This window comes from Sander lucioperca, chromosome 11 (genome assembly GCF_008315115.2).
Source record: "Sander lucioperca isolate FBNREF2018 chromosome 11, SLUC_FBN_1.2, whole genome shotgun sequence".
Lineage (NCBI taxonomy): Eukaryota > Metazoa > Chordata > Actinopteri > Perciformes > Percidae > Sander > Sander lucioperca.
In genome coordinates this window covers 26,472,613-26,492,964 of record NC_050183.1, presented here as the reverse complement: position 1 = coordinate 26,492,964, position 20,352 = coordinate 26,472,613, and the positions used below count along the sequence as shown (strand labels likewise).

At 39.9% G+C, this 20,352-nt stretch overlaps 1 protein-coding gene across 4 annotated transcripts; it reads right to left on the bottom strand.

Moving 5' to 3' along the window:
- Positions 1-38: 38 nt before the first annotated feature.
- On the bottom strand, positions 39-14,952 carry exoc1 (exocyst complex component 1). Of its 4 annotated transcripts, XM_031311765.2 has the most exons (20): positions 14,830-14,952; positions 13,792-13,923; positions 12,726-12,856; positions 12,445-12,604; positions 12,105-12,122; positions 10,834-11,021; positions 9,835-10,062; positions 9,390-9,522; positions 9,046-9,155; positions 6,932-7,081; positions 5,556-5,664; positions 4,929-4,973; positions 4,433-4,596; positions 4,194-4,307; positions 3,856-3,935; positions 2,625-2,853; positions 2,322-2,505; positions 2,025-2,224; positions 1,704-1,898; positions 39-480 (listed from the first exon to the last, which is right to left on the bottom strand). In XM_031311765.2, exons 2-20 carry the CDS (start codon positions 13,913-13,915, stop codon positions 328-330), a joined length of 2,715 nt encoding a protein of 904 aa, XP_031167625.1. In that variant the 5' UTR covers positions 13,916-13,923; positions 14,830-14,952; the 3' UTR covers positions 39-327. The 4 variants fall into 4 exon arrangements, with proteins under 4 accessions (XP_031167625.1, XP_031167628.1, XP_031167627.1 ...); XM_031311768.2 differs by lacking the exon at positions 4,929-4,973; XM_031311767.2 differs by lacking the exon at positions 12,105-12,122.
- Positions 14,953-20,352: the final 5,400 nt, after the last annotated feature.

The window sequence follows — 20,352 nt, the reverse complement described above, 5'->3', positions numbered from 1 at the left end:
TGTCAAGAATAAAATAACTACAAATATCCAACACAGCATTGAATGGGTCGGCAGCAGCAAATTTATTATGTACATATGGCATAAAGAAATAATAAAAATACAACACAAACAATTCGGTATTATCGGTTTAGTGCGGAGTTGTTGGATCTCAAATGGAACAGGCACACACACTGTCCAATGTACAAATCCCTTTCATTGAAATACACCAGCACACACAAAAAAACAACAATACAGGGCAGTTATTGAGTAGCTTGTGTCATCATCCATCATCAGCCAATGTGAGGCAGTAGTGAATCACTATTAAAAAGTGCATAGCAGCTAGCTAGACTAATGGGACTGAGCAATGCTGGAGAAGTACTCCAACATGTCCTGGATGGTAAAGTCCATGGTGATTCCAGATCCAGGGTAGCATCTGCCGATCAAATCTTCAAAGTGCTTGTACTGACGGATGAACTCGTCTTGCATGGAGTGCCACACCACCTGGTGGAGTAAATCAGCAAGGGCAACGGTTCACAATTCAGAATCAGAAAAGGATTCATTGCCAAGTAAGTAACACTTACAAGAAAGTTGCCTGGGTTGTTGGTGCATACATAAACATATTAAACATGAATATGAAATAAACAAAACCAATACAGAGACAAATGTGTACAGTATAACTGTTTAACATTAAGAAATAAAGAGGCCATATTCACCAGTGTTGGCCAAGTTACTTTTAAAGTAAGTAATTAGTTAGTTACTTCTTCCAAAAAGTAACTACAGTAGTTACTCAGTTACAAATTATAAAAGTAACTAGTTACTTCAGAAAGTGACTATTGCGTTACTTTCAAGTACATTTTTAAATGCTCAGATGTGACCCCACCTCCACCCCTCTTTAATGGAACTTAAAATACATGTGCATGTTCAATTATTTATGATAAATCTGAATATTATAATGAAATGGACACTTAATACAATACATTAACAGAAACAATGTACACAAATCTAAACTATTTTAATGTTGCTGTGGGACAAAGTGAGACTAGCCTCCAATCAAATGCCATGTATGTAGATATTATGTTTATATAGTGGATCGATACAAATAACACAACACCTCAACAGGCCACAACTTGGCAAAATTAAAATTATGCTTGTTAAGCACTATACCAAAAATAAATAATATATATATACACTCTTTGTAGTGCAAATAAAATGTCGAAAGATATTGGAGTACATTTTAATTACTTGACATGGATAGGCACTTTTGCCCAGGGCATAATGTGCATTTCACGATTACATTCATTTCTCATAATTTCTTGGAGGGAAAAGTAATAGCTATACTTCCATTTAGAGAAGGCTACTTTTGGATTATTTGGGCTCGCCATACCCGTCTCTCGTTGACTGACTCACTTGTGTTGTTCGTTGTGTGTCCCACTATGCATGCATTCGAACACCCGCCCAACTCTACCAATGATTGGCTTACTATGAAATTTTACTCAACCTCAGCCAATCGTCAGCATTTATGCGCTTGTCTCGTGCACTGCCCACTAACCAAGAACAGTAAAAAAAAGTCTTTGCCTCTCGGCTCAGAGATCTAGTTGGTCTATAACGGCATCAGTAACAGCGTTATTTATAACGCTGTCATTCCCATCACTGGTATTCACAGAGAAGATGAGGAACGTGACCCTACTGACCAGCTGAGCACCATTCAACATTTCATTTCTCACCTGTAGCAGACTTTCTTCTTCACACAGATGTTTGTCCACCTTCTTGTAAAGGTTGTCAAGTCCCTTTTTCACCTCTTTGCCAGGATACTCTTTGATAACTTTGCGCAGCTCTTGTTTGTTGAAGGCCAGCTGGTAGCTCACCTCCTCCTCACGAACGCCCTGAGCTACACGGGCCTCAACTCCTTCAAAGAAATGCTGCGAGGAGGGAGAGAACACTTTACCTATGATGCACTGAATTACAAAAAGGCGGTAAATGCTCACATGCTGCATATCTCTACTCATGCCCAGGAACCTTCTAACTCAAAAGATATACTAACTTACATTGAGTTTTTCTAGAGGCTGACCCAGAGAGTTGATTACATAGGACTGCAGATGGTCTGTGTATTTGTGTTTGGCCTCTCGCCTCTCTGCGTCCAGGCAGGAGATCTTTAGACGCGACAGTGTGGAAAAGATGTGGTGGAAATTCTCCATCATCACAACGTCCCGTGGCGTCTTCTGGCTTTCATTGGCTACCTTCTCCACTGAAAAGACAAACGGTATTCAGAAGTTTGTTTCCGGGCATCACGTAAAATACCAGATCATCTATAGCCAATAGGTAAGCTGACCAAGTGGTCTCACCATTCACGAAGACAGCTCTGATAAGTTTGACGTAAGCTTTATCCAGGTCCCCTCGGCGCTCTGCATTACGGAAGATGGTTTCAGCCAGCTCGGCAAACTCCTCAAACGCAGTGACAAAAAGCAGGATACCAACTTTGCTTTTCTTAGAAATCTTTACTTCCTCCATCTGTCTGATCTGACCAGACTGTGAGAAAAAGACAGATCGTATTAAATTCAGAGCATATATGTACTGTATAAGACCTTAACCATACTTTGTCTGTTTTCAAAAGACTAGATTTTTTTCCTCATTTGGCCTCTACTCACAATGCATTTGTCAAAGTTCCTCTTGACAGTGACAAGCACATTGCCCAAAGTAGTGCTGAGGTAAGAGGCCGGGTCAACGTTCTCAGCTGTCCACACATGGTGACTCATCTTCACCAGCATGTAGAGAGAGTTGAAGCTGTCAATCTTGTCGCCCAGAGCGATGAGACTGTTGAGCTCCGTCTCGATGCTCTGGAAGATCTTATTCATCATCAGCCGCACAATGTCTTTCCTTCAATCCCGAAAAAAAAGAAATGAACAAGACAGAAAGGGAGGTGGAAAAGAAGTGAAACAAGGACAATGGAGCAATTCATAGAAAACATAAATACTGTAATCTTTTTTGGCAGTGAAGATGGGTTATATTTTCAGCAGAACTGTTAGCCCACAACATGAAACTACCAGAGCCGGTCTACGGAGAGCCATTTCACTCCCTCTTCAGCCCCATTTTACCAAATTTGGTTGCAGTTCCACTGGGGTTGATCGCAGGCGAGTGCAAAATGAATGTGACTCTATGGAGCTAGACAGCTAAATTTGTCTCGTTCGCCTGATTGTCGTTGAGAAATCTCAGATTTGATTGTAGTTTTTACAAGTTCAACATGGATTATAGGTCGAAAGTTGAATGAACGAGTACTTATGTCCTTTTGATTTCTTACAGATTGAGTTGTTGTTGCCCATAACATGCTAGCATTCTGCTAATGAATGCTGATTGGTCAGTGAAGGACTGATTACGGTCGGAGATCCCGCTTGACAGCATCCGAAGCAGAACCAGAATGTCAGAGTGAATATTTCGGCGTGGTCTTTAAAACATTAGCAGACCTCTTTCTAGCACGTGTATTGACAGGGAGAGTCTAACCTGTCAGCTGTGTTGTCGATGCCTCGAGAGAACAAAGGAAGTAACTCAGAGCTTGCCGTAAAGCAGTATCTCTGGCCGTACAATGTGTGTGACGTCATTGACATTTTAAAAGGTTTTTAGAACAAAAAGCCACTTTAAAAAAATCTAACACCCAGCAGTGTGTATTTTCTTAGCCTCCCCTTTCGAATGCAACATTGAAATTACTAGACAAAAAATTATATCCTGAGAAAAGTGGATTTTGAGTGGTATAGCTCTACTGACCACCATTCATTCTGCACTCACCTGTGAGCGCCCCCTATATGGAACCAGAATGGAACTGCAACCAGTTCAGAAGCCGAGTGGAACTTCTTCCCTTATTAAAATTTCTTTGAAACTACTCACTCAGATGACATGGAGTGTCTGTGTTCAGCCTGGGGAGGCATTCTTGACGGCGTGCTTCCATCTGCTTCCTCGGTTTCGGGCTGACAAGAAAAGAAACATAAAACGTGACAAATCCAAACAAACATCTGCAGACATATACATGAATGATGCTGCACCCTGTTATTGCTTTATTATATCACACTTTCAGGCAAGAAAAACTTCAGATGCCACCACACACGAGTACAGCCACTAATGTAAAGTCAAGGATTAGACAATTTCATATGACTGCACATCAGTATGTGGCATACCGTATGATCCCCCTTTTCGCAGCTATTTCCAATATCGGTTTACAGATTTACCTGAGCAAGAGGGGGCGTAACGGTCGGGTGCTGCTGCAGCTTGAAGAACTTGCTGATGAAATCTTGTTCTGCGAGACACAGAGGCTCCAGCTCACTGAGGACCTGCTCAAATATCTGCAAAAACAAACACCCTCCAATTAATCTCTCAATACAGAGCAACATGCATACACACAGTACTATTTCACATTTAATAGTCTGATAAAAAAAAGAATCTCTGTATGTATGTGTGGCAGTGTCACCTTGTCAAACTTGGTCCTGTCAGCCACGTCCAGGTCGGAGGCGGACATGTTGCCCATGTCCAGCAGTGAGGACGACTGGGAACGCCGGCTGTTGGAGCCCTGCACTGTCAGCTTGTTCAGGCTTGAGGTAGAGCCTGTCAGCTTCCCAGAGCTGCCATGAAGGCCTAATGCAGCACAACAAATCCAGCAATTCAATGTCACATGTTCAGTGAGAGGGAGTCAAACTTTTGAAAGTCAATCACCACACTATTCAATAAATTGCATAGTCAAATCATTAAAAATAACATGGATATCAATGGTTAGCTTTCTTTTAGGCATTTCTCATAGAATCAGAATATGTGATGATGCATTCAGATGCATTGTGAAGACATAGTGCAAACAGGGCTTAAAAGGGGTAGCGAAGGGTTTTGAGCAAATGATTCCTTTTAGTGCAGCTATGTGAGAAGCAGATTGAGTAACTGACAGTGGAATAGCTGTATCCAAATGTCATACTTACTTTCTGTTTCCTGTTTGAGTGCACTCTCTTTCCGCGGAAGCGTGGCTGCAGCCAGTTAGAAAGGCAGGCATCAAAGACAGAGACAAGTTAGGGCTTAAAACATGCAGCATGGGACGGGGTGAGGCTAGATGTTAGATGTACAAAAGTAACATATATGCTGACGTGCACTGCAGCGGCTTAGGTGCGCTTGTAGCTCAGACAAACCTTTGAAAACATTTTTTTGTTTTCAGCAGCAAAAGCTGATACAGAATGCAGAAAACAGTTCTATAATTCTGCCAAAAACAAAGCTCAACCAAAAGACCTCTTCAGATTTTGAGAATTCAACATGTAAGGTCCTTGTAAAAAGAGACGTCATCTAAAAAGGTAAAACAAAAGGCAGGACTATTTCGAAGCACACATTATTAGTTGGGAAACGTATGCTTTTGTTAACCGATGTGACGCAAAAAAAGAGGCTTTGTTTCCTTATTTATACATGAATATTACATTCAATTCTGTGTGACAGTACAATACAAATACTGGAGGGAGAAAAAGACAAAAACAGATGTTACTTGAAAATCCTAGTAATACACACATATTAAGACAAGCATGCTTCATGGCTCCAACATGCATGTGCATGTCAACTCTTACCGAACTTGCCCTTGGCCTCCTTGGTTGTACCCGCCATCTTTATCTTGGCAACCTCAAAGAAGTCTTTGATTTCTCGTTCATACAATCTGCTCATGTAGTCAACGTAGGTCTAAATGAAAACATGACATGAGATATGTTTAGATGTTGAGTAGGGCTGCACAATTAAATCGCATTGAAATTATTGAAATCACAATATGGACTAATGAAAATGAGAATAATGATACAAACATGATTATTCCCTTCAATATTGTGAATCATATTTCAATCGCAATATCAGTCAAAATAATCACAATTAGATATTTTCCTCATATCGTGCAGCCCTAATGTTGAGATGACAGTAAAATTTCAAATTGGGGGTACTACCACCCCTAGGAATAAGTTGGAGTACTGCAGGGAGTTTGTGAGCTTTTTTAAATGCATTATTCCTAAAATAATTATGCTATAATAATAAATGAATTTAGTGGATTCTAATCATTTGAAATGTAGGCTAGCCTTTAAGTATTTTTCAGTTACAAGGTTGTTGTTAACAGGTGCAGCGCTGTATTGTATCTTTTATATAGCGTCTTTTTTCTACCAAAAATGTTTTGCGCTGTTTAGGGGGTACTTGGCTGAATTTTTTCAAAAGGGGTACATTATTGAAAAAAGGTTTGAGAACCACTGGCCTTTATAATCCTTAAGATCTCCCTGAAACCAAACCCTATTATTGATACGGTTTATGATCGGCATTTTTTCTGCAGTAGCCATTCAATGTTACCTTTTGATATAGTTGTTTTCATTGTTAGTGCTGCTGTTACCACGGTAACCAAGGTTGTCGCCAAATCAACCAAGGTTGAAGTCTTAGGCATTACATGCTTAAAGGTGCTCTAAGCGATGTCACGTGTTTTTTAGGCTACAACATTTTTTGTCACATACAGCAAACATCTCCTCACTATCTGCTAGCTGCCTGTCCCCTGAACACACTGTAAAAAACATCTCCTCACTATCTGCTAGCTGCCTGTCCCCTGAACACACTGTAAAAAACATCTCCTCACTATCTGCTAGCTGCCTGTCCCCTGAACACACTGTAAAAAACATCTCCTCACTATCCGCTAGCTGCCTGTCCCCTGAACACACTGTAAAAAAAACGTGGTCTCTGTAGACAGCCCAGGCTCCACAAACGGCAACAAAAAAAAACTGCGCCAACCTGCACCACCAAACATAAACAGTCTTCCAGCCAATAACCAACAAGAAGGAGCTGGTTGAGCCATCACCGCAGCAGCGTTAGCACGTAGGCTACTTCCACAATGACTGTTTCAGGAAGCACGGAAGGGAGGGGGAGCGCATAGGTGTATTTCTGCTATTCCTTTAGATGTGTTCTCTCCGATAACAGCACTGACCCTTGACAGGCCCTCGTACTTCTCCCTGTGGGTGTTCTTCAGCCACTCCATGAGCTTGGCGTAGCGCAGCAGGTCCCTGTGGAGGGGGCTGTGTTTGGGCAGGCTCATCTCAGCTGTGTGCTGCACCAGGGTGGAGCTCTGGTCGTGGCCCTGGATGACAGAGCAAGGGGAGACAATTACTAACACATTCAATTAAGAGTTAGCATAGACACACCTAATATTAAGTCCCATTCCATATTTCTGTATACACACACAAACACACTCTCTCAACACATGAGGAATATTCATCTTCCTATCGCAAACATCTGGATAGGATATGTTACCTCAAATTACCATACAAACCAGATGTTTCCAAGGTAAATAATACATTGTTCAACTCAAAAGATCCACCACATCTTCAGCTCAAATTATTGACAAACTTAGTACAGTAGTATAGCACAGCTCTTACTGGCATACTGATGTTCTCCTCACTTCACCTCATTGTTATGTTGTTCAGTATATACTGCTTGTGCTACGAAACATGCACACGCAGAGCAGACAGGCACAGGATTTTAATGATATGAGACCTTTCGCAACAAAGCCAAGTTAGCACTCAAACACAAAAAGAGCCCTCAGCTGAGTGCAGATAGTCTGGACAAGAAAGATGAGCGATGCTTCTCCAGCTTTGAGATCAAATGAAAGATGTTAAGTGATTAGAAATATATCCCATGCAATAAATAATAGGCTATGTTAGGATATGGAAGGTCTGAGGTCTCTGAGGTAATGAGAAGTAAGTAAGTTGGAGTGAGGTGTGAGAGGGTCAAACATTAGCAAAAGAGGGGGCAAGTGGGGGTTGCTGTGAGGGTACTCACTGGAAGCGACAGACAGGAGGACCTATAGAACTGAGGGATGGTCATTTTGAAGTGACTGAAGTGGTTGAACTGACACAGAGACAGAGAGCAGAGTGGGATGATTCAAAGTGAGCAACAGGGAGAGTCAGGAATAGGAGGGACACAACTAGAAGGAAACGACACAAGGAAGCCCAGGAAGAGAGTCCCAGATAAACAGGAAGTCCATGGGGGGGGGAGAGAGAGAGAGAGAGAGAGAGAGAGAGAGAGAGACACACACACACAGCCTGGAAAAGGAACAGGAGAGACTGCCTGGCGCTGCAGACTCACAATGGCAAGGCGTGAGCACAACAAAAGGTCTTCCTCTTAAATCTGCTAAAAAAAAAACCTACTTTGTTGGCCAGAAAATTTAGCAAAATGTCTTTGCCTGAAGATGTATGTAAAAGTAAACATTTTGTAGCCTCTGAGTCTTTACGAGCTAACACAAACTTAGATATTTAAAACAAAACCATAACGGTTTACAACTGCACAGTTCAAAGCAAATATTATCAACAAAATGTGCTTAAAGTATCAAAAGTAAAAAATACTCATTCTGCAGTAAAAACGGATATATTATTATTGTTATATATGGCATTATTGTTATGCAACAATGTATAAGCAGCATTTTACTGTTGTAGCTGGTCAATGTGTAGCTAGTTTTAAAGGGGCTGTACTCGATATTCTGAACATTAATATAGCCATAGGCGCCAATACCGTGGGTGCTCCAGAGCTCGAGCACCCGCGGAAAATACTGAGCACCCACGTGTGCCAGACTGCCAGTGGGCTACATTCATTTAAAATTAAACATTGCAGTTGGTGCTAAGTGGAGCGTCTGTCATCGTGTGATTGGTTATGTCGCTGTCAGTCCCCTGCTCCATATCCTATCCACCAATCAGAGCGTCTCTCGGATGAAAACGCCTCTTTAGTGACCCCTCTCCATCCCCCCCACTATACAGCGCGTTGACAGGTGGCATCGATTCTTAATTTCCCACGAAGGTGATCGCGGTTACGTGTCAGTTAAACTTTTCATCTCCAACCCTATCTGTATTTGTGAGAAGTGGCGCTGGTCACATTCGATTAGCATGAAAACATATCCCAGAGAACGGTCGACGCGGTACACACGTGTTATTAACCCCTAGGTTCATTTGGCGCCGGATTTCTCCTTTAAAGAAGGATATTCCAATGTAACCTATCACCTGAAACTGCAACTTAGAAAGTATACACTCGGAAGTATAGTGTGCCTGTTACCTGGTGAACAAACACATTGTTGAGGTGATTGGTGAGGCGGCGAGCGAAGGTGTCTCTCAGCTCAGCGAACAGGAGCTGTTGCTGGGTCACAGCCATCAGCTTGTCGTGGCCTATGGAAAGGAAAAAGACATCGCTTTTCTATGATGAAAGGCATTTACAGGCTAGGAAAATGTATGATATTGTATAAATCTGCTTGTAGGCACACCTAAGATCATTTGAAACTTGTTTATTTTTTCAAAAATGTGTTCATTAGGTTTTCCAAACGTGCAACTTGTGAGAGTTGCTCGACCGACCGAGAGAAACAACTGATTCAGTTGATCAAACAAGTACATGTGTAAACTAACCTGGTCGGAGGGCCACGTTCATGCACTGCAGAAGAGCTTCGGAGGCATTGATGCAGGCCTCAATGCCTTTAGGGGAGGTCAGGTCTCCCTCCTGCAAGGCTCTGACGTGTCCCTTTGACAGGTCCATGTAGTTCTACATGAGGAGAGACCAGCGCAGTCATCAAACTAAGTCTAGAAACCTAGTTAACATCGTTTTAAGGTTTCACATCCAGCAGATTGTTTGAATATTTTGCGCATTTACATCAGAATGATTTGAAATTGACATTAGTTTGCTGTAGTTTGTTCTTTAACTCGTGCAAAAATAATAATAATACGTTTATGCACAGCAACATATTTTGAAAATCAAGGTGGCGAGTACTTTATCCGCAAACTGTCGAAAAATCATTTGACATTTGAGTGTGCCACCTCATTCAGTAATAATAGAAATTCTAATGTGTTTCCTAACCACTAAGAACTGGATCTCATCCAGCAGCTTGACGTTGTTGGTGTTGCTGATCTGGATGAGGCGGTTGCTCTGGGAGATCTGGTCCATTTGCTCCTTGACGCTCTGGAGCATCTCCTCGTAGCTGCTCAGCTTTCCCTCGATGGTGTCCACCTCGCCCAGCGCCTCATCCAGCAGCTGCATCAGGATGTTGACCTGCTTCTCGGACGCCATGATGGACTGGATGTTGGCCTTGAAGTAAGAAACAATAAAAAGGTATTATTAATGTTTCTGTCAGGGATGGGACGATATGCCTTAGTCCTGATACGATTCTTTCACGATACATGGGCGCCGATTCGATCTGTATTGCGATTTTCATTTGCGACACACACACACACACACACACACACACACCACTACCTTCTGTTTACTGATAGCTAGCATTTAACTCAGGCTAATTCATTAGCTAGTAAGTGCCGATTTTTGGCAGCCTGCCTTCCAAAAGAAAGTAAAATGAAATTAAATGTTAACCGATCATTAACCGTTGACCGAAAAGCAGGAAACGGAGTCTCAGTTAAATAGATTGTATAGCCTTTTTCATCATGCAAAAGACGTTTTTTTAAAGTTTTTACAAAAAAAAATTGAAAAAACTCAGTGTCTGTCGTCGAATCACAAAAAAATAATTATAAATTATCGTTATCAAGGTAAACGTGCAATTAATCGTGATTTAGATTTTAGGTCATATCGTGCAGCTCCGTGTACTCGCCGTCGGCGGTACCATATTAACAGAAAATATTTAGGTGAATCATTGGTAAAAAAATAAATAAGAAAAAATATCGATTCTAGGGGAAAAGAATCGATTTAAAAAAATCAATCGATTTGCCTTCCCACCCGTAGTTTCTATGTTTTTTAAAACTTAAAATTGCTGTCCAAGCTCACTGGCAAAATGATATCATTGCTCAGAACAATACTTTTTACACCTTACATTCATTTTATTTTTAGTTTAGCCGTCGCTTTACTCACCCCATCTAGAACCTGCAGCTCCCTGGAGAGCTGCTCGGCGAAAGCCTCGGCGTTGGAGATGGCGTACTCGCACATCTCCATCATGCCCTCAATGTCCTGCTCTTCACGGGTGCTCAGCTCCTGGTAGTCGTCCAGAGCGTCTTCATCGCCCCCGGCAACGCTCTGACTCTCGCCACTCGGCACAGATTCTAATTCCACAAACAGACATGGAAATGTAGGTTGAAGACGTGAGCACAAATGCAAAGTTGGAGACACATTCTGATATCTTCCAACACATCAGGTTTTACACACCCCCTGTAAGAATAACTACGGACAAAAATACCTTTGGTGATGGGGAATGGGATTTTTAGAAGAGTCTTAAAACCACCAGTGATGGAAGAAGTTTACCTGCAATCTGAAATGGCTACTGTACCATGAGCTTAATTTACTTCTCTAAATCAAATTAAAGTACAACAACTGCACTTTACTCGGCTCTGGAACAATTAGAAACAATATGTGCTACAAGTTTCGGTCAAATTAGATACAGAGTAAATTAATAAACACATAAGTGAAGCGTTATTATGGAACCCACGCAACTTCTAGGAGGGACCCGCCCTTCAATAGCATTCACACACTACTATTGGCCAGGCATTTATGTCAAAACCTAGAGACTTTCAAACATCAAAATGTCATTTATTAAATGTATTTGTGTCAAAATTACATATAAACATCTTTTCCTATTCTATTTTGACTGGAAACGCTTCCAACATGCTTGCTTGTCGCGTGAAAAATAGGCGACGGTCCTATTTCTAGCATGCACGCGTTTTCGCCGTGGATCGAGCCGCACCTGAGACGTGCGTGTCACGCAGGCAGTGTGCAAGCTCTAACCTGTTACCATGGGAGCCGAATTAAAAACGGACACGCCACACAGCTGACACGCTCACGCCACGCAGCCAGCGTGCAGGAGCCATAACCCCAACCAATCGGGCTGCTTCGTAGGGCGGGACTTGCCTAGAAGTTACGTGGGATCCATAATAACGCGTCAGTGAATAATCCCATGAATTAAGGTGGAATGGACAAGTAAAAACAGCTAAAAGTGAGGTAAAAACATGACCTAAATGTGTGTTAGGATTATTGAAAAAATGAATCATGCCCATCTGTACTTAGTGTCAGATAATTCACACAGAAGGATCTTTAAGGACGGGAGAGTCTCTAATGAGAATGGTGGTTCGAGGTCATGAGATAGATAACAATGGAAAGGAGTGAGGAGGGGGAAGTTAAGTCCTACCAACCTTCCGCTTTAGGAAGTTCTGGCCAGAGAAAGTTTAAGAGAGAAGAGTGAGAATAAAGAACAATTTAACACAGAAAACCATACCACAAACCAAGATACAACGAAAAAGGTTGAATTGTTTTTTTTTTATAAACATGCTATTAATAAATAAATTAAACCAAAAACCAGCAGAAATTCTCACTTACTAAATTCGATTACCTCAAACATGACCAATACACACTAGGGTCAGCACTACTGGTCTAAGAGTAAGAGACAAGCCTTTTAAAGCAAACATAAGCTAATCATGAAAAGAGGCATGCTCTCACAGGGGTGGCTACAGTAAGTATAGAGCGTTTCCGCACCTTCCAGCAGCTGAGAACTGACATTCACAAACTCCACCTTCTTCCTCAGGTATCGCTGGTTCAGCTTCCAAATGCACGAGATGAAGGAGTTTTTTTCAGCTGTACTGCTGGCCAGCCAGCGGTACACCTTCTCAAAGTGAAGATCAAACTCAGGATTTTCCTAAACCATAAAAGTAAAAAAAAAGAGAGTGTATGAGCACTAAACAAGAAAGAAAAGGAACATTTATGACAACTGAACAAGATTATGGGTGAAAAAAAGTAAAAGATGCATTATGTCTGACCTTGCTTGCATCTTTGGCATCTACTTCTGTCAGATCTCGGAGCTCCCATGTCTGCTGTCGTTTGTAAAAGTCCCCTTTGTCAGATTTCTTCACCTTAACCACTTTAACCTGTACAGGCCTCTCTGTAGAAACTGGAAGGGGAAAAAAATCATTATTACAGAGACATTTACCTGTTATCCTTAAAAGGTCCAATGTGTGGGAATTTCTCCCGTCTAGCGTTGAGATCATATTTGCGGGAGAAATCAGTACGACCTAAGTCATCCAAGGTGTGGGAGCATTTCACACTAAATAAATCGAAAAGTGTTAATTGCAAGATAAGCAAACGCAACACGGCATGACACGGGCGCACCACGGTGATGATTCAGCACCTAAAACGTAAACATGTTGGAGTCCTTGATGAGGAGGAAGGGAGTTCAACAGCAGGGTAAAGTCACTACACAATCCTACTTTTGTTCCGTTTTGAAGTGAGGAACGTAACGTCCCTCTTCTGGTGCTGGTGTGGCGTTTACTCGTTATCCAGCTGACAAGCATGACAAGCTAGCGTTAGCTCGTTAATAACAGTAGTAAAGCAGGACTAAAGACACGTTTTTATTCACTCGCCTTTTTTGGCCCATTCATTTTTCAATCTATTGTCATGTATATATTCTGTGCTTTGTCCCATATCAGTTATTGTTGACAAATATATTTGTGTGTGTTGTACTTTTTCATTTCATTTTAAAGTTCTTTTATAGCACTTGGTCATCTTAAGCTGTGTTTAAATGTGGTGTACAAATGAACTTAACTTGCACTTACTACAATGATGGTAATAATGTAATGAATAAGCTTCAAGTGAACGTGTGTGTGTGTGTGTGTGTGTGTGTGTGTGTGTGTGTGTGTTGTCTGTATCTGCTCTTTGGGTTACTTACTTTTACACAACTATTAACTAAAACAACAAGTATGTATGTAAGTATGTATTGAGTTGATGTAAATTAATGCTTTTTTGTTTTTTGATCCGATTCATCGAAAAAAATAATTGACAGATTAATCAATTATTAAAATAATCGTTAGTTGCAGCCCTATCTCTTACCTGTCGCACACAAGAAGCAGTTCTTCTTTTTCTTCCCGGCCTTGCAGACATTAACAATACCCAGGAGACGCTCATCGTTGGGTGTGAAGATGTCCCTCTGGAGAGCATGCTTGATGGCTGTCATGGTGGATGCTGTCACACAGAAGGTAGCAGGTACTTTAGTATTATTATTATTAATAATATTATTATGAACATATGGGACACACACATCCATCATACATGCATTAACACTTGCCATCAAGTTGGATTTACACGCCATTTAGCCTGAATAGCATTTCCTCCCCCAGTATCAGGTAACCAAAGCCATTTAAATACGAAATTTGGGACATTTGGGAATTCGGAGAGAGCCAGTCCTGCTTATGACAAGGGACAAATCCCGGCGCACATATGAAGCTAACATTTCCTTAATGATATGCACATAAATTAAAACCATTTTGCTTTGGTTTGTGAATATTAAATAGAAAACATAATTTCAGAGGTTATCTACGGTGGCCGACAGGGGCAAACGAACTGCAACTTTATGAAAGATGCAAATAGACAAAACACAAGAAAATAACGAAAACATCTTCATTAATTTGACAACACATGCGCAGCATTTAGGAAACGCGCATACACACACAACACACCCAAATACACAAACGCGCTGCAAATACACAAACGATCCAAAAAGAACAGCACACAACCCGAAAACAAACGCACCAGAAAAACGCTGCAACGGTTTATAAGTGAGCTAACGTTAACTACCGCCGGTGTTGGCTACTGCAACTCTAGACTAACAGTGAGAAGCAACCGAAGACCTTTTCCCAAATAAACGCAGTTGTCCTCTGCGTCTGTTAGCTTGCTGACTGCTAACGTTCCTGCTAGCTTGAAAGAGCTAGCTACTGTTAGCAGCAATTACGCTAGTTTCTCAGAACAGGCAAAGGCTGTGACTACATCAGCGAAATAATCAACTAAACAAGTGTGTATTTAAATTGAAATGCACTCTCCCATCTGTATTTTTGAAAGAGTTAACGTTATATATCGATAAATAGCCACTACCTTGTTGTTGCTGTTTTTATCAGCCCACCAGCCCTTTGCAAAACACCAATATGGCACCGCCCTCTCACTTCCTGGTTCACAGCCGGAGCTGTCATGTGACATGTGTCATGTGACAGGAGCAATGTCAACATCCAGCCTCCACCCTGATGCATCCTTGCTTTTTAGTTCTCCTTTGTTGTAAAGAAAAAGAAAGTTTTTGCCGAACAGTTTCCTCGGTTCTTTTGAAAGATTTTACACAAACACTTAGAAACAATGTATCATTATTTACATAGAGTAAAATAAAATAAAGGGTTTTTATTGATTTCTTTTTTTACCTTATCTTGAGGCACTGCTCTCTTGTGTCAAAATGTAGTTGTAGGAATTTCATTATTACGGCAGACTTGGTGCTTCCTTTTTTTTTTTACATATTCCTAAATCAATTTGTGTTGACTCAAATTACCATTCGGCCACCTGTAGTCAGGAAGTATTGTAACATATTAAAACCACATAATAAAAGCTCTTGGTGTCTACAAAACATCTCCATCCGTTCCTCATGCTGTAATTATTCCAGAAGATCCAAATGAAATGTGTATACCCAGAGTAAATGAGATAGAAAATAAAGGATACTGTGTACTGTTGATTGTCCTGCTCGTGTGTTCTACTGAGGGCCAATTTCAAAAGGTGACTGTGAGTCAAAAGCACAGAGGGGGGAAAACAGACTACATTAAGGCTTTAAGTTATGACTAAATGAGCTGACTTCCATCCAAACAATGACAAATGACAAACTACAGAATTAGAAAACTATACCAGACTATACAGAGTACAAGCTGAGTGCTACAGAGAAGGTTTACGTAATATCAAACAGTTGACTGAGGAAAGTCAGTTGCCTTTATCTTAGTTGTGACAGCAATATGTCGGCTAGTCTCTATAGAAGTGTTTCTCAAATGGGGGTACGTGTACCCCAAGGGGTACTTTGGAGGACTGCACGGGATACATGAGCAAATTTTTCTAAGTTGTTGTCGCTGTTTTTGAAGTTTGTCACTTTTTAAAGTTATTGTCGGTTTTTTGTCACTATTTTCGACCTGTTCTTGCCTTCCTTCCCTTTTTCTACTGTCTTTTTTGTTTCACCAAATTTGTCGAAGTCGCTTTTTTCAAAAAAACTATTCCGCCTTTTTCAAGGTTTTTGTCACTTTTTCGAAGTTTGTCTTCCTTCTTTCTACTGTGTTTTTTTTTACAAGCTTTTCACAAAGTTTTTGTCGCTGTTTTCTAAGTTTTTGATTCTATACTATACTAACACAATTCAAAGAAAAACGTTTGAGAACCACTGCTCTATAACAACAATGTTATCATTGATATCACAAGTTTTTGGTATATTGTACAGGTGTTGCAGCTGCCAGTAAATATGATATTAAACACCTTTAAATAGGATAACAATTGAATTAGGTTACAGATGAATTTGCCTTCAAACAAGGTCATTTTCTTTATCCTTAAATATAATTTTAATAACGATATGTTATTTGCTTTATGTAAGCATTTATTTACTTGATCAAAGAATGCATATTTTATTTTTAAGATTATTTTTTGGGGCATTTTAGGCCTTTAGGACAGCTGAAGATGTGAAAGGGGAGAGAGAGAGAGAGAGGGGAAACAACATGCAGCAAAGGGCCACAGGTCGAATGCATATTGGACTTGGCCTTTTAGTATGCATACACATGTGCACCGTAACTAGTAAGTACTGCATAACTGCAAGCAGACTGTGTCGACTGTTATGTTTTTTTTTCAGTGGTGTAGTCTAACTTATTGTAGTGGGTGTACATGTATATTGGCCAGAATCTGCCTTTGGGGGAGGGGGGGGCATATCATAGTGGGGGGTCTAGGTGTCCTCCCCCAGGGAAGTTTTAAGCATCAATGACTTCATTTCCTGCATTCGGATACACTTTTTTGCACCAATTTAGGGTGGAAATCCCTTTATTTAGCCTATGTGAAGAAAAAAAAGACAGATGACAATTCAAAATATATCAAAAATATAATGGAAAGTATGTTGTTGTGTGTTATTGGGCATTTTTAAGTGATTATATGGAAATCCTGGAGCTTTCTTAGTGGGTATACTGCGGATACCTGCGTATCACATAAACTACACTGCTGTTTTTTTGTTGTTGGAGTTTTTGAGTTGGTTTTACATTTCTAGCCTTTAACATGTGACATTTGAGTTGATGCCTGCAAATGCCATGTGGCATTATATACAAGATCTTTTTAGGACACCAGATGGCATTGTTTATCCATATAGTAGTCATATCATACCATGTTTGTTTTCCTGGTGTTTTGTGTTCTTATACTTAATCTATGTTTGTCAGTTTTTTTAATCAGCGTTGCAGTGTATTCATGTTTTCTCGTAACAATAAAAGTGATGAACCATGTATAGCAAAAGCCCATAGAGGCTACTGAGACTGTGTGTCAACAGAGTCCAACACAGTGAGCCAAACGTGATGCATAAGAAAGTCACAGATTAACAAGTGATCTGCAGACAACGCCTTGGGGGTACACCGTCTGTGTTGAAGTGATTGTGCAGAGACAGCACTTGATTTCCCAGCTGGTGAATGAGGAAGTCACTGTCATCAACAGTTAAATTCACGTGTTTTTTTTTTGTTGCTGCCTGTGTCATACGCTTTCGAACACAGGACATCATACAGTAATGTCTTCTTTAGAGAATTAAATTAAATAAATCATGGGTATAATTCAGGCAAGGAACACAGCGTCACTGTCAGGAGTGTGAAGTCCTATTGCAGGTCTCTGTGGTGTCTTTTAGCAGGCTGTCTTTATATTCCTGTTTGTGTCGACGTAAATGTCCCTGGACATCACTGTCTTTCCTTCAGTATCGGAGGAGATGGACATGTTGTGATTGTAGCTCATGGATATTGTAAGTTGCATGTTAAGCTGTGCCCTACAATATTATCTGACAAATTTGACAAATATTTAATATGGAAATGAACACACAACAATATTATCTTTAGCCTTCAGAGAAAAGAGGAGTTTACAGTAAGCCCAGCCAGTATAGTTTTTTTTTTTAACCTACTTTTTTTTTTAACATTTTGTTTGATTAAATGAAGTTTTTATAGACATTTAAAAATGGACATTCACTGCAACATATTGAAGTTACATATTTGTAAGACATTTTTTTGTCACGTGATGCATCTGACATACAGAACAATCAAATTGTTGAAATTGTGCGAAATTAAACTAAATTAGTACATGAGCCAACACCTCATGTATTTCCAGTTTCATTTAAATATTTCATTTTCATATTTATTGTTTTTCATTCAAAGATAAAATATTTCTTGTGTTTGGTCCATTATGTCCATAAAAATAATACTGTTTTTCAGCCCAACATGTGTACATCACACATCCCACTGACACATATTATTACAAAACAGACAGACACTAACACACTACCATTATCTTTCTTCAACATGTTTTCCCACTTGTTGTGCTTTCCTGCAGTCATGATTCACCCACGGTTTCTGCTATTCTGGCACTTACTGTCTATATATTTTTGTGAATGTCAAAGGTCTGCAGTCAGCTCTGACGTTCATATTCCTACAACCGGGGGTGGAAAAAGTACTCATCCTTAACTTAAGTAAAAGTAAAAAAAAAAAAAAAAAAAAAAACATAGTCCAAAAATACTCCATTGCAAGAAAAAGCCCTGAATTCAAAATTTTACTTATAGAAAGTAAAAGTACAGAAATCCTATCAGCAAAATGTACTTAAAGTATCAAAAGTCAAAGTACTCATTATGCAGAATGGTTATATTATTATAGAATATGATGTAATTTGTTTTTTTATCACTAAGGACTACGTGTAAGAGCATTTTACTGTTGTAGTTTATCAATGTGGAGCCAATTTGAGATACTTTGTATACTACTGGGTAAATTATCCTGCACATACACTTTTTCTTACTACTCTTATAATGTTCCCACACTGTACATACTATACTGTATATCTGTCTATATGGTTCATACAGAATATCCGTATTTATTCTGTTTTTCTTATTATATATTCTGCTATACACTGCATATATCTATATTATTCTTACTACTAGTATAATGTCACTGCTACTACATTGCACATATCTGTACATGTTGTTCATACACTGTTCATATTACATAGCCATATTTATTCTGCTCTTATAACACTGCAATATATTTCTTGTCCTGCCTATGCACCACCTGTCTATAATTTGTATTTGCACTTTTCTGCTTTTTTTGCACTTGTGGTTGGACGCAAACTGCATTTCGTTGTCTTTGTACTTTGCACAATGACAATAAAGTTGAATCTAATCTAATCTAATACTGTATCATATCATATAAACACGTCTTTTGTATTAAAGTACAATATCAATAACCCTTCCCTCTGAAATGTAAAAGTATAAAGTATCACAAAATGAAAATACCCAAGTAAAGTACAAGTATGTAAAAATGATATCCATGTAGGGGAGAGCGGGGCGTCTCGTCATACTTGCTTTCACTCCAATTTCTCAGTCTCAGTACATTACAGTCACTCATTTTCCATATTACAGGAAATAGTCAAATTCTTTTGCACAAATGTGTAATCTTTAGATGTTACCTTCTCACTTTAATATAGTTATAAACTGTTAAGTTAAGAATGTGCATCTGTGACCCCATCACCTACACCAAGTTGTCACACTATGCGGGGTAAATTGGCACATATTTTTCCATCAAATAACAACATGTATAAAAGTAGAGGCTTTCTACACTAATTTTGGCAGTTCAAAGTCTGATTTATATAGACAGATGTTTTGAATACTAGTGTCAGTGCATGAAAAAACAACCCATGTAAGTAAATAAGTGATGAAATAGTCTGCCGTGGTCAAGGCAGATTGATAAGTCTATGCAGACGTGCAGAAGTGTAAATGAATATCAAATTACAAAAACAAGAAGAGACACGTCTCTAAAGTCATTCCCACTCCCTATTGCACGTTCTGTCAACCTGAACAAACTGGAACTGGAGTTCTGGAATAAAACAACATCAATAATATCTGATGTGATAGGATGTCGACTTCCTACTGACCCGGTTGTTTTGTTACTTAATGACGACTCTAAATTACACCTGCTTGGGAGACAGAAGAAACTTTGGCTAGCCGGCTCAACTGCAACCAAGAAAATGATAGCTCAACGCTGGCTCCCCCCTGCCCCTCACTTTGTATAAAACAGTGGTTGGCGTACTTCCTAGACATAGTTATGCTTGAGCTCTCTACAGCAAGGATTAACAAAGCCAAGTCATCGACTATAGACCTATGAAGAAACGCAGTAGTACAGGTATCGGCCCTGGTGACCTCAACATCACCAGAACTAGAGGAGAGCGACTAGGCAAGGTGGGATTTTTGTTTTCTTATATTTTGGTTTGTTTTGTTTTCCTCGAGACTGCAGAGGGTGGGGGGTGGGTAAGGGTTTTGGTTCCTGTTCGACTGTATTTGTTTGTTCTGTATGTTGTGTGTTAAAAAATATAAAAATAATAAAAAATTGATCA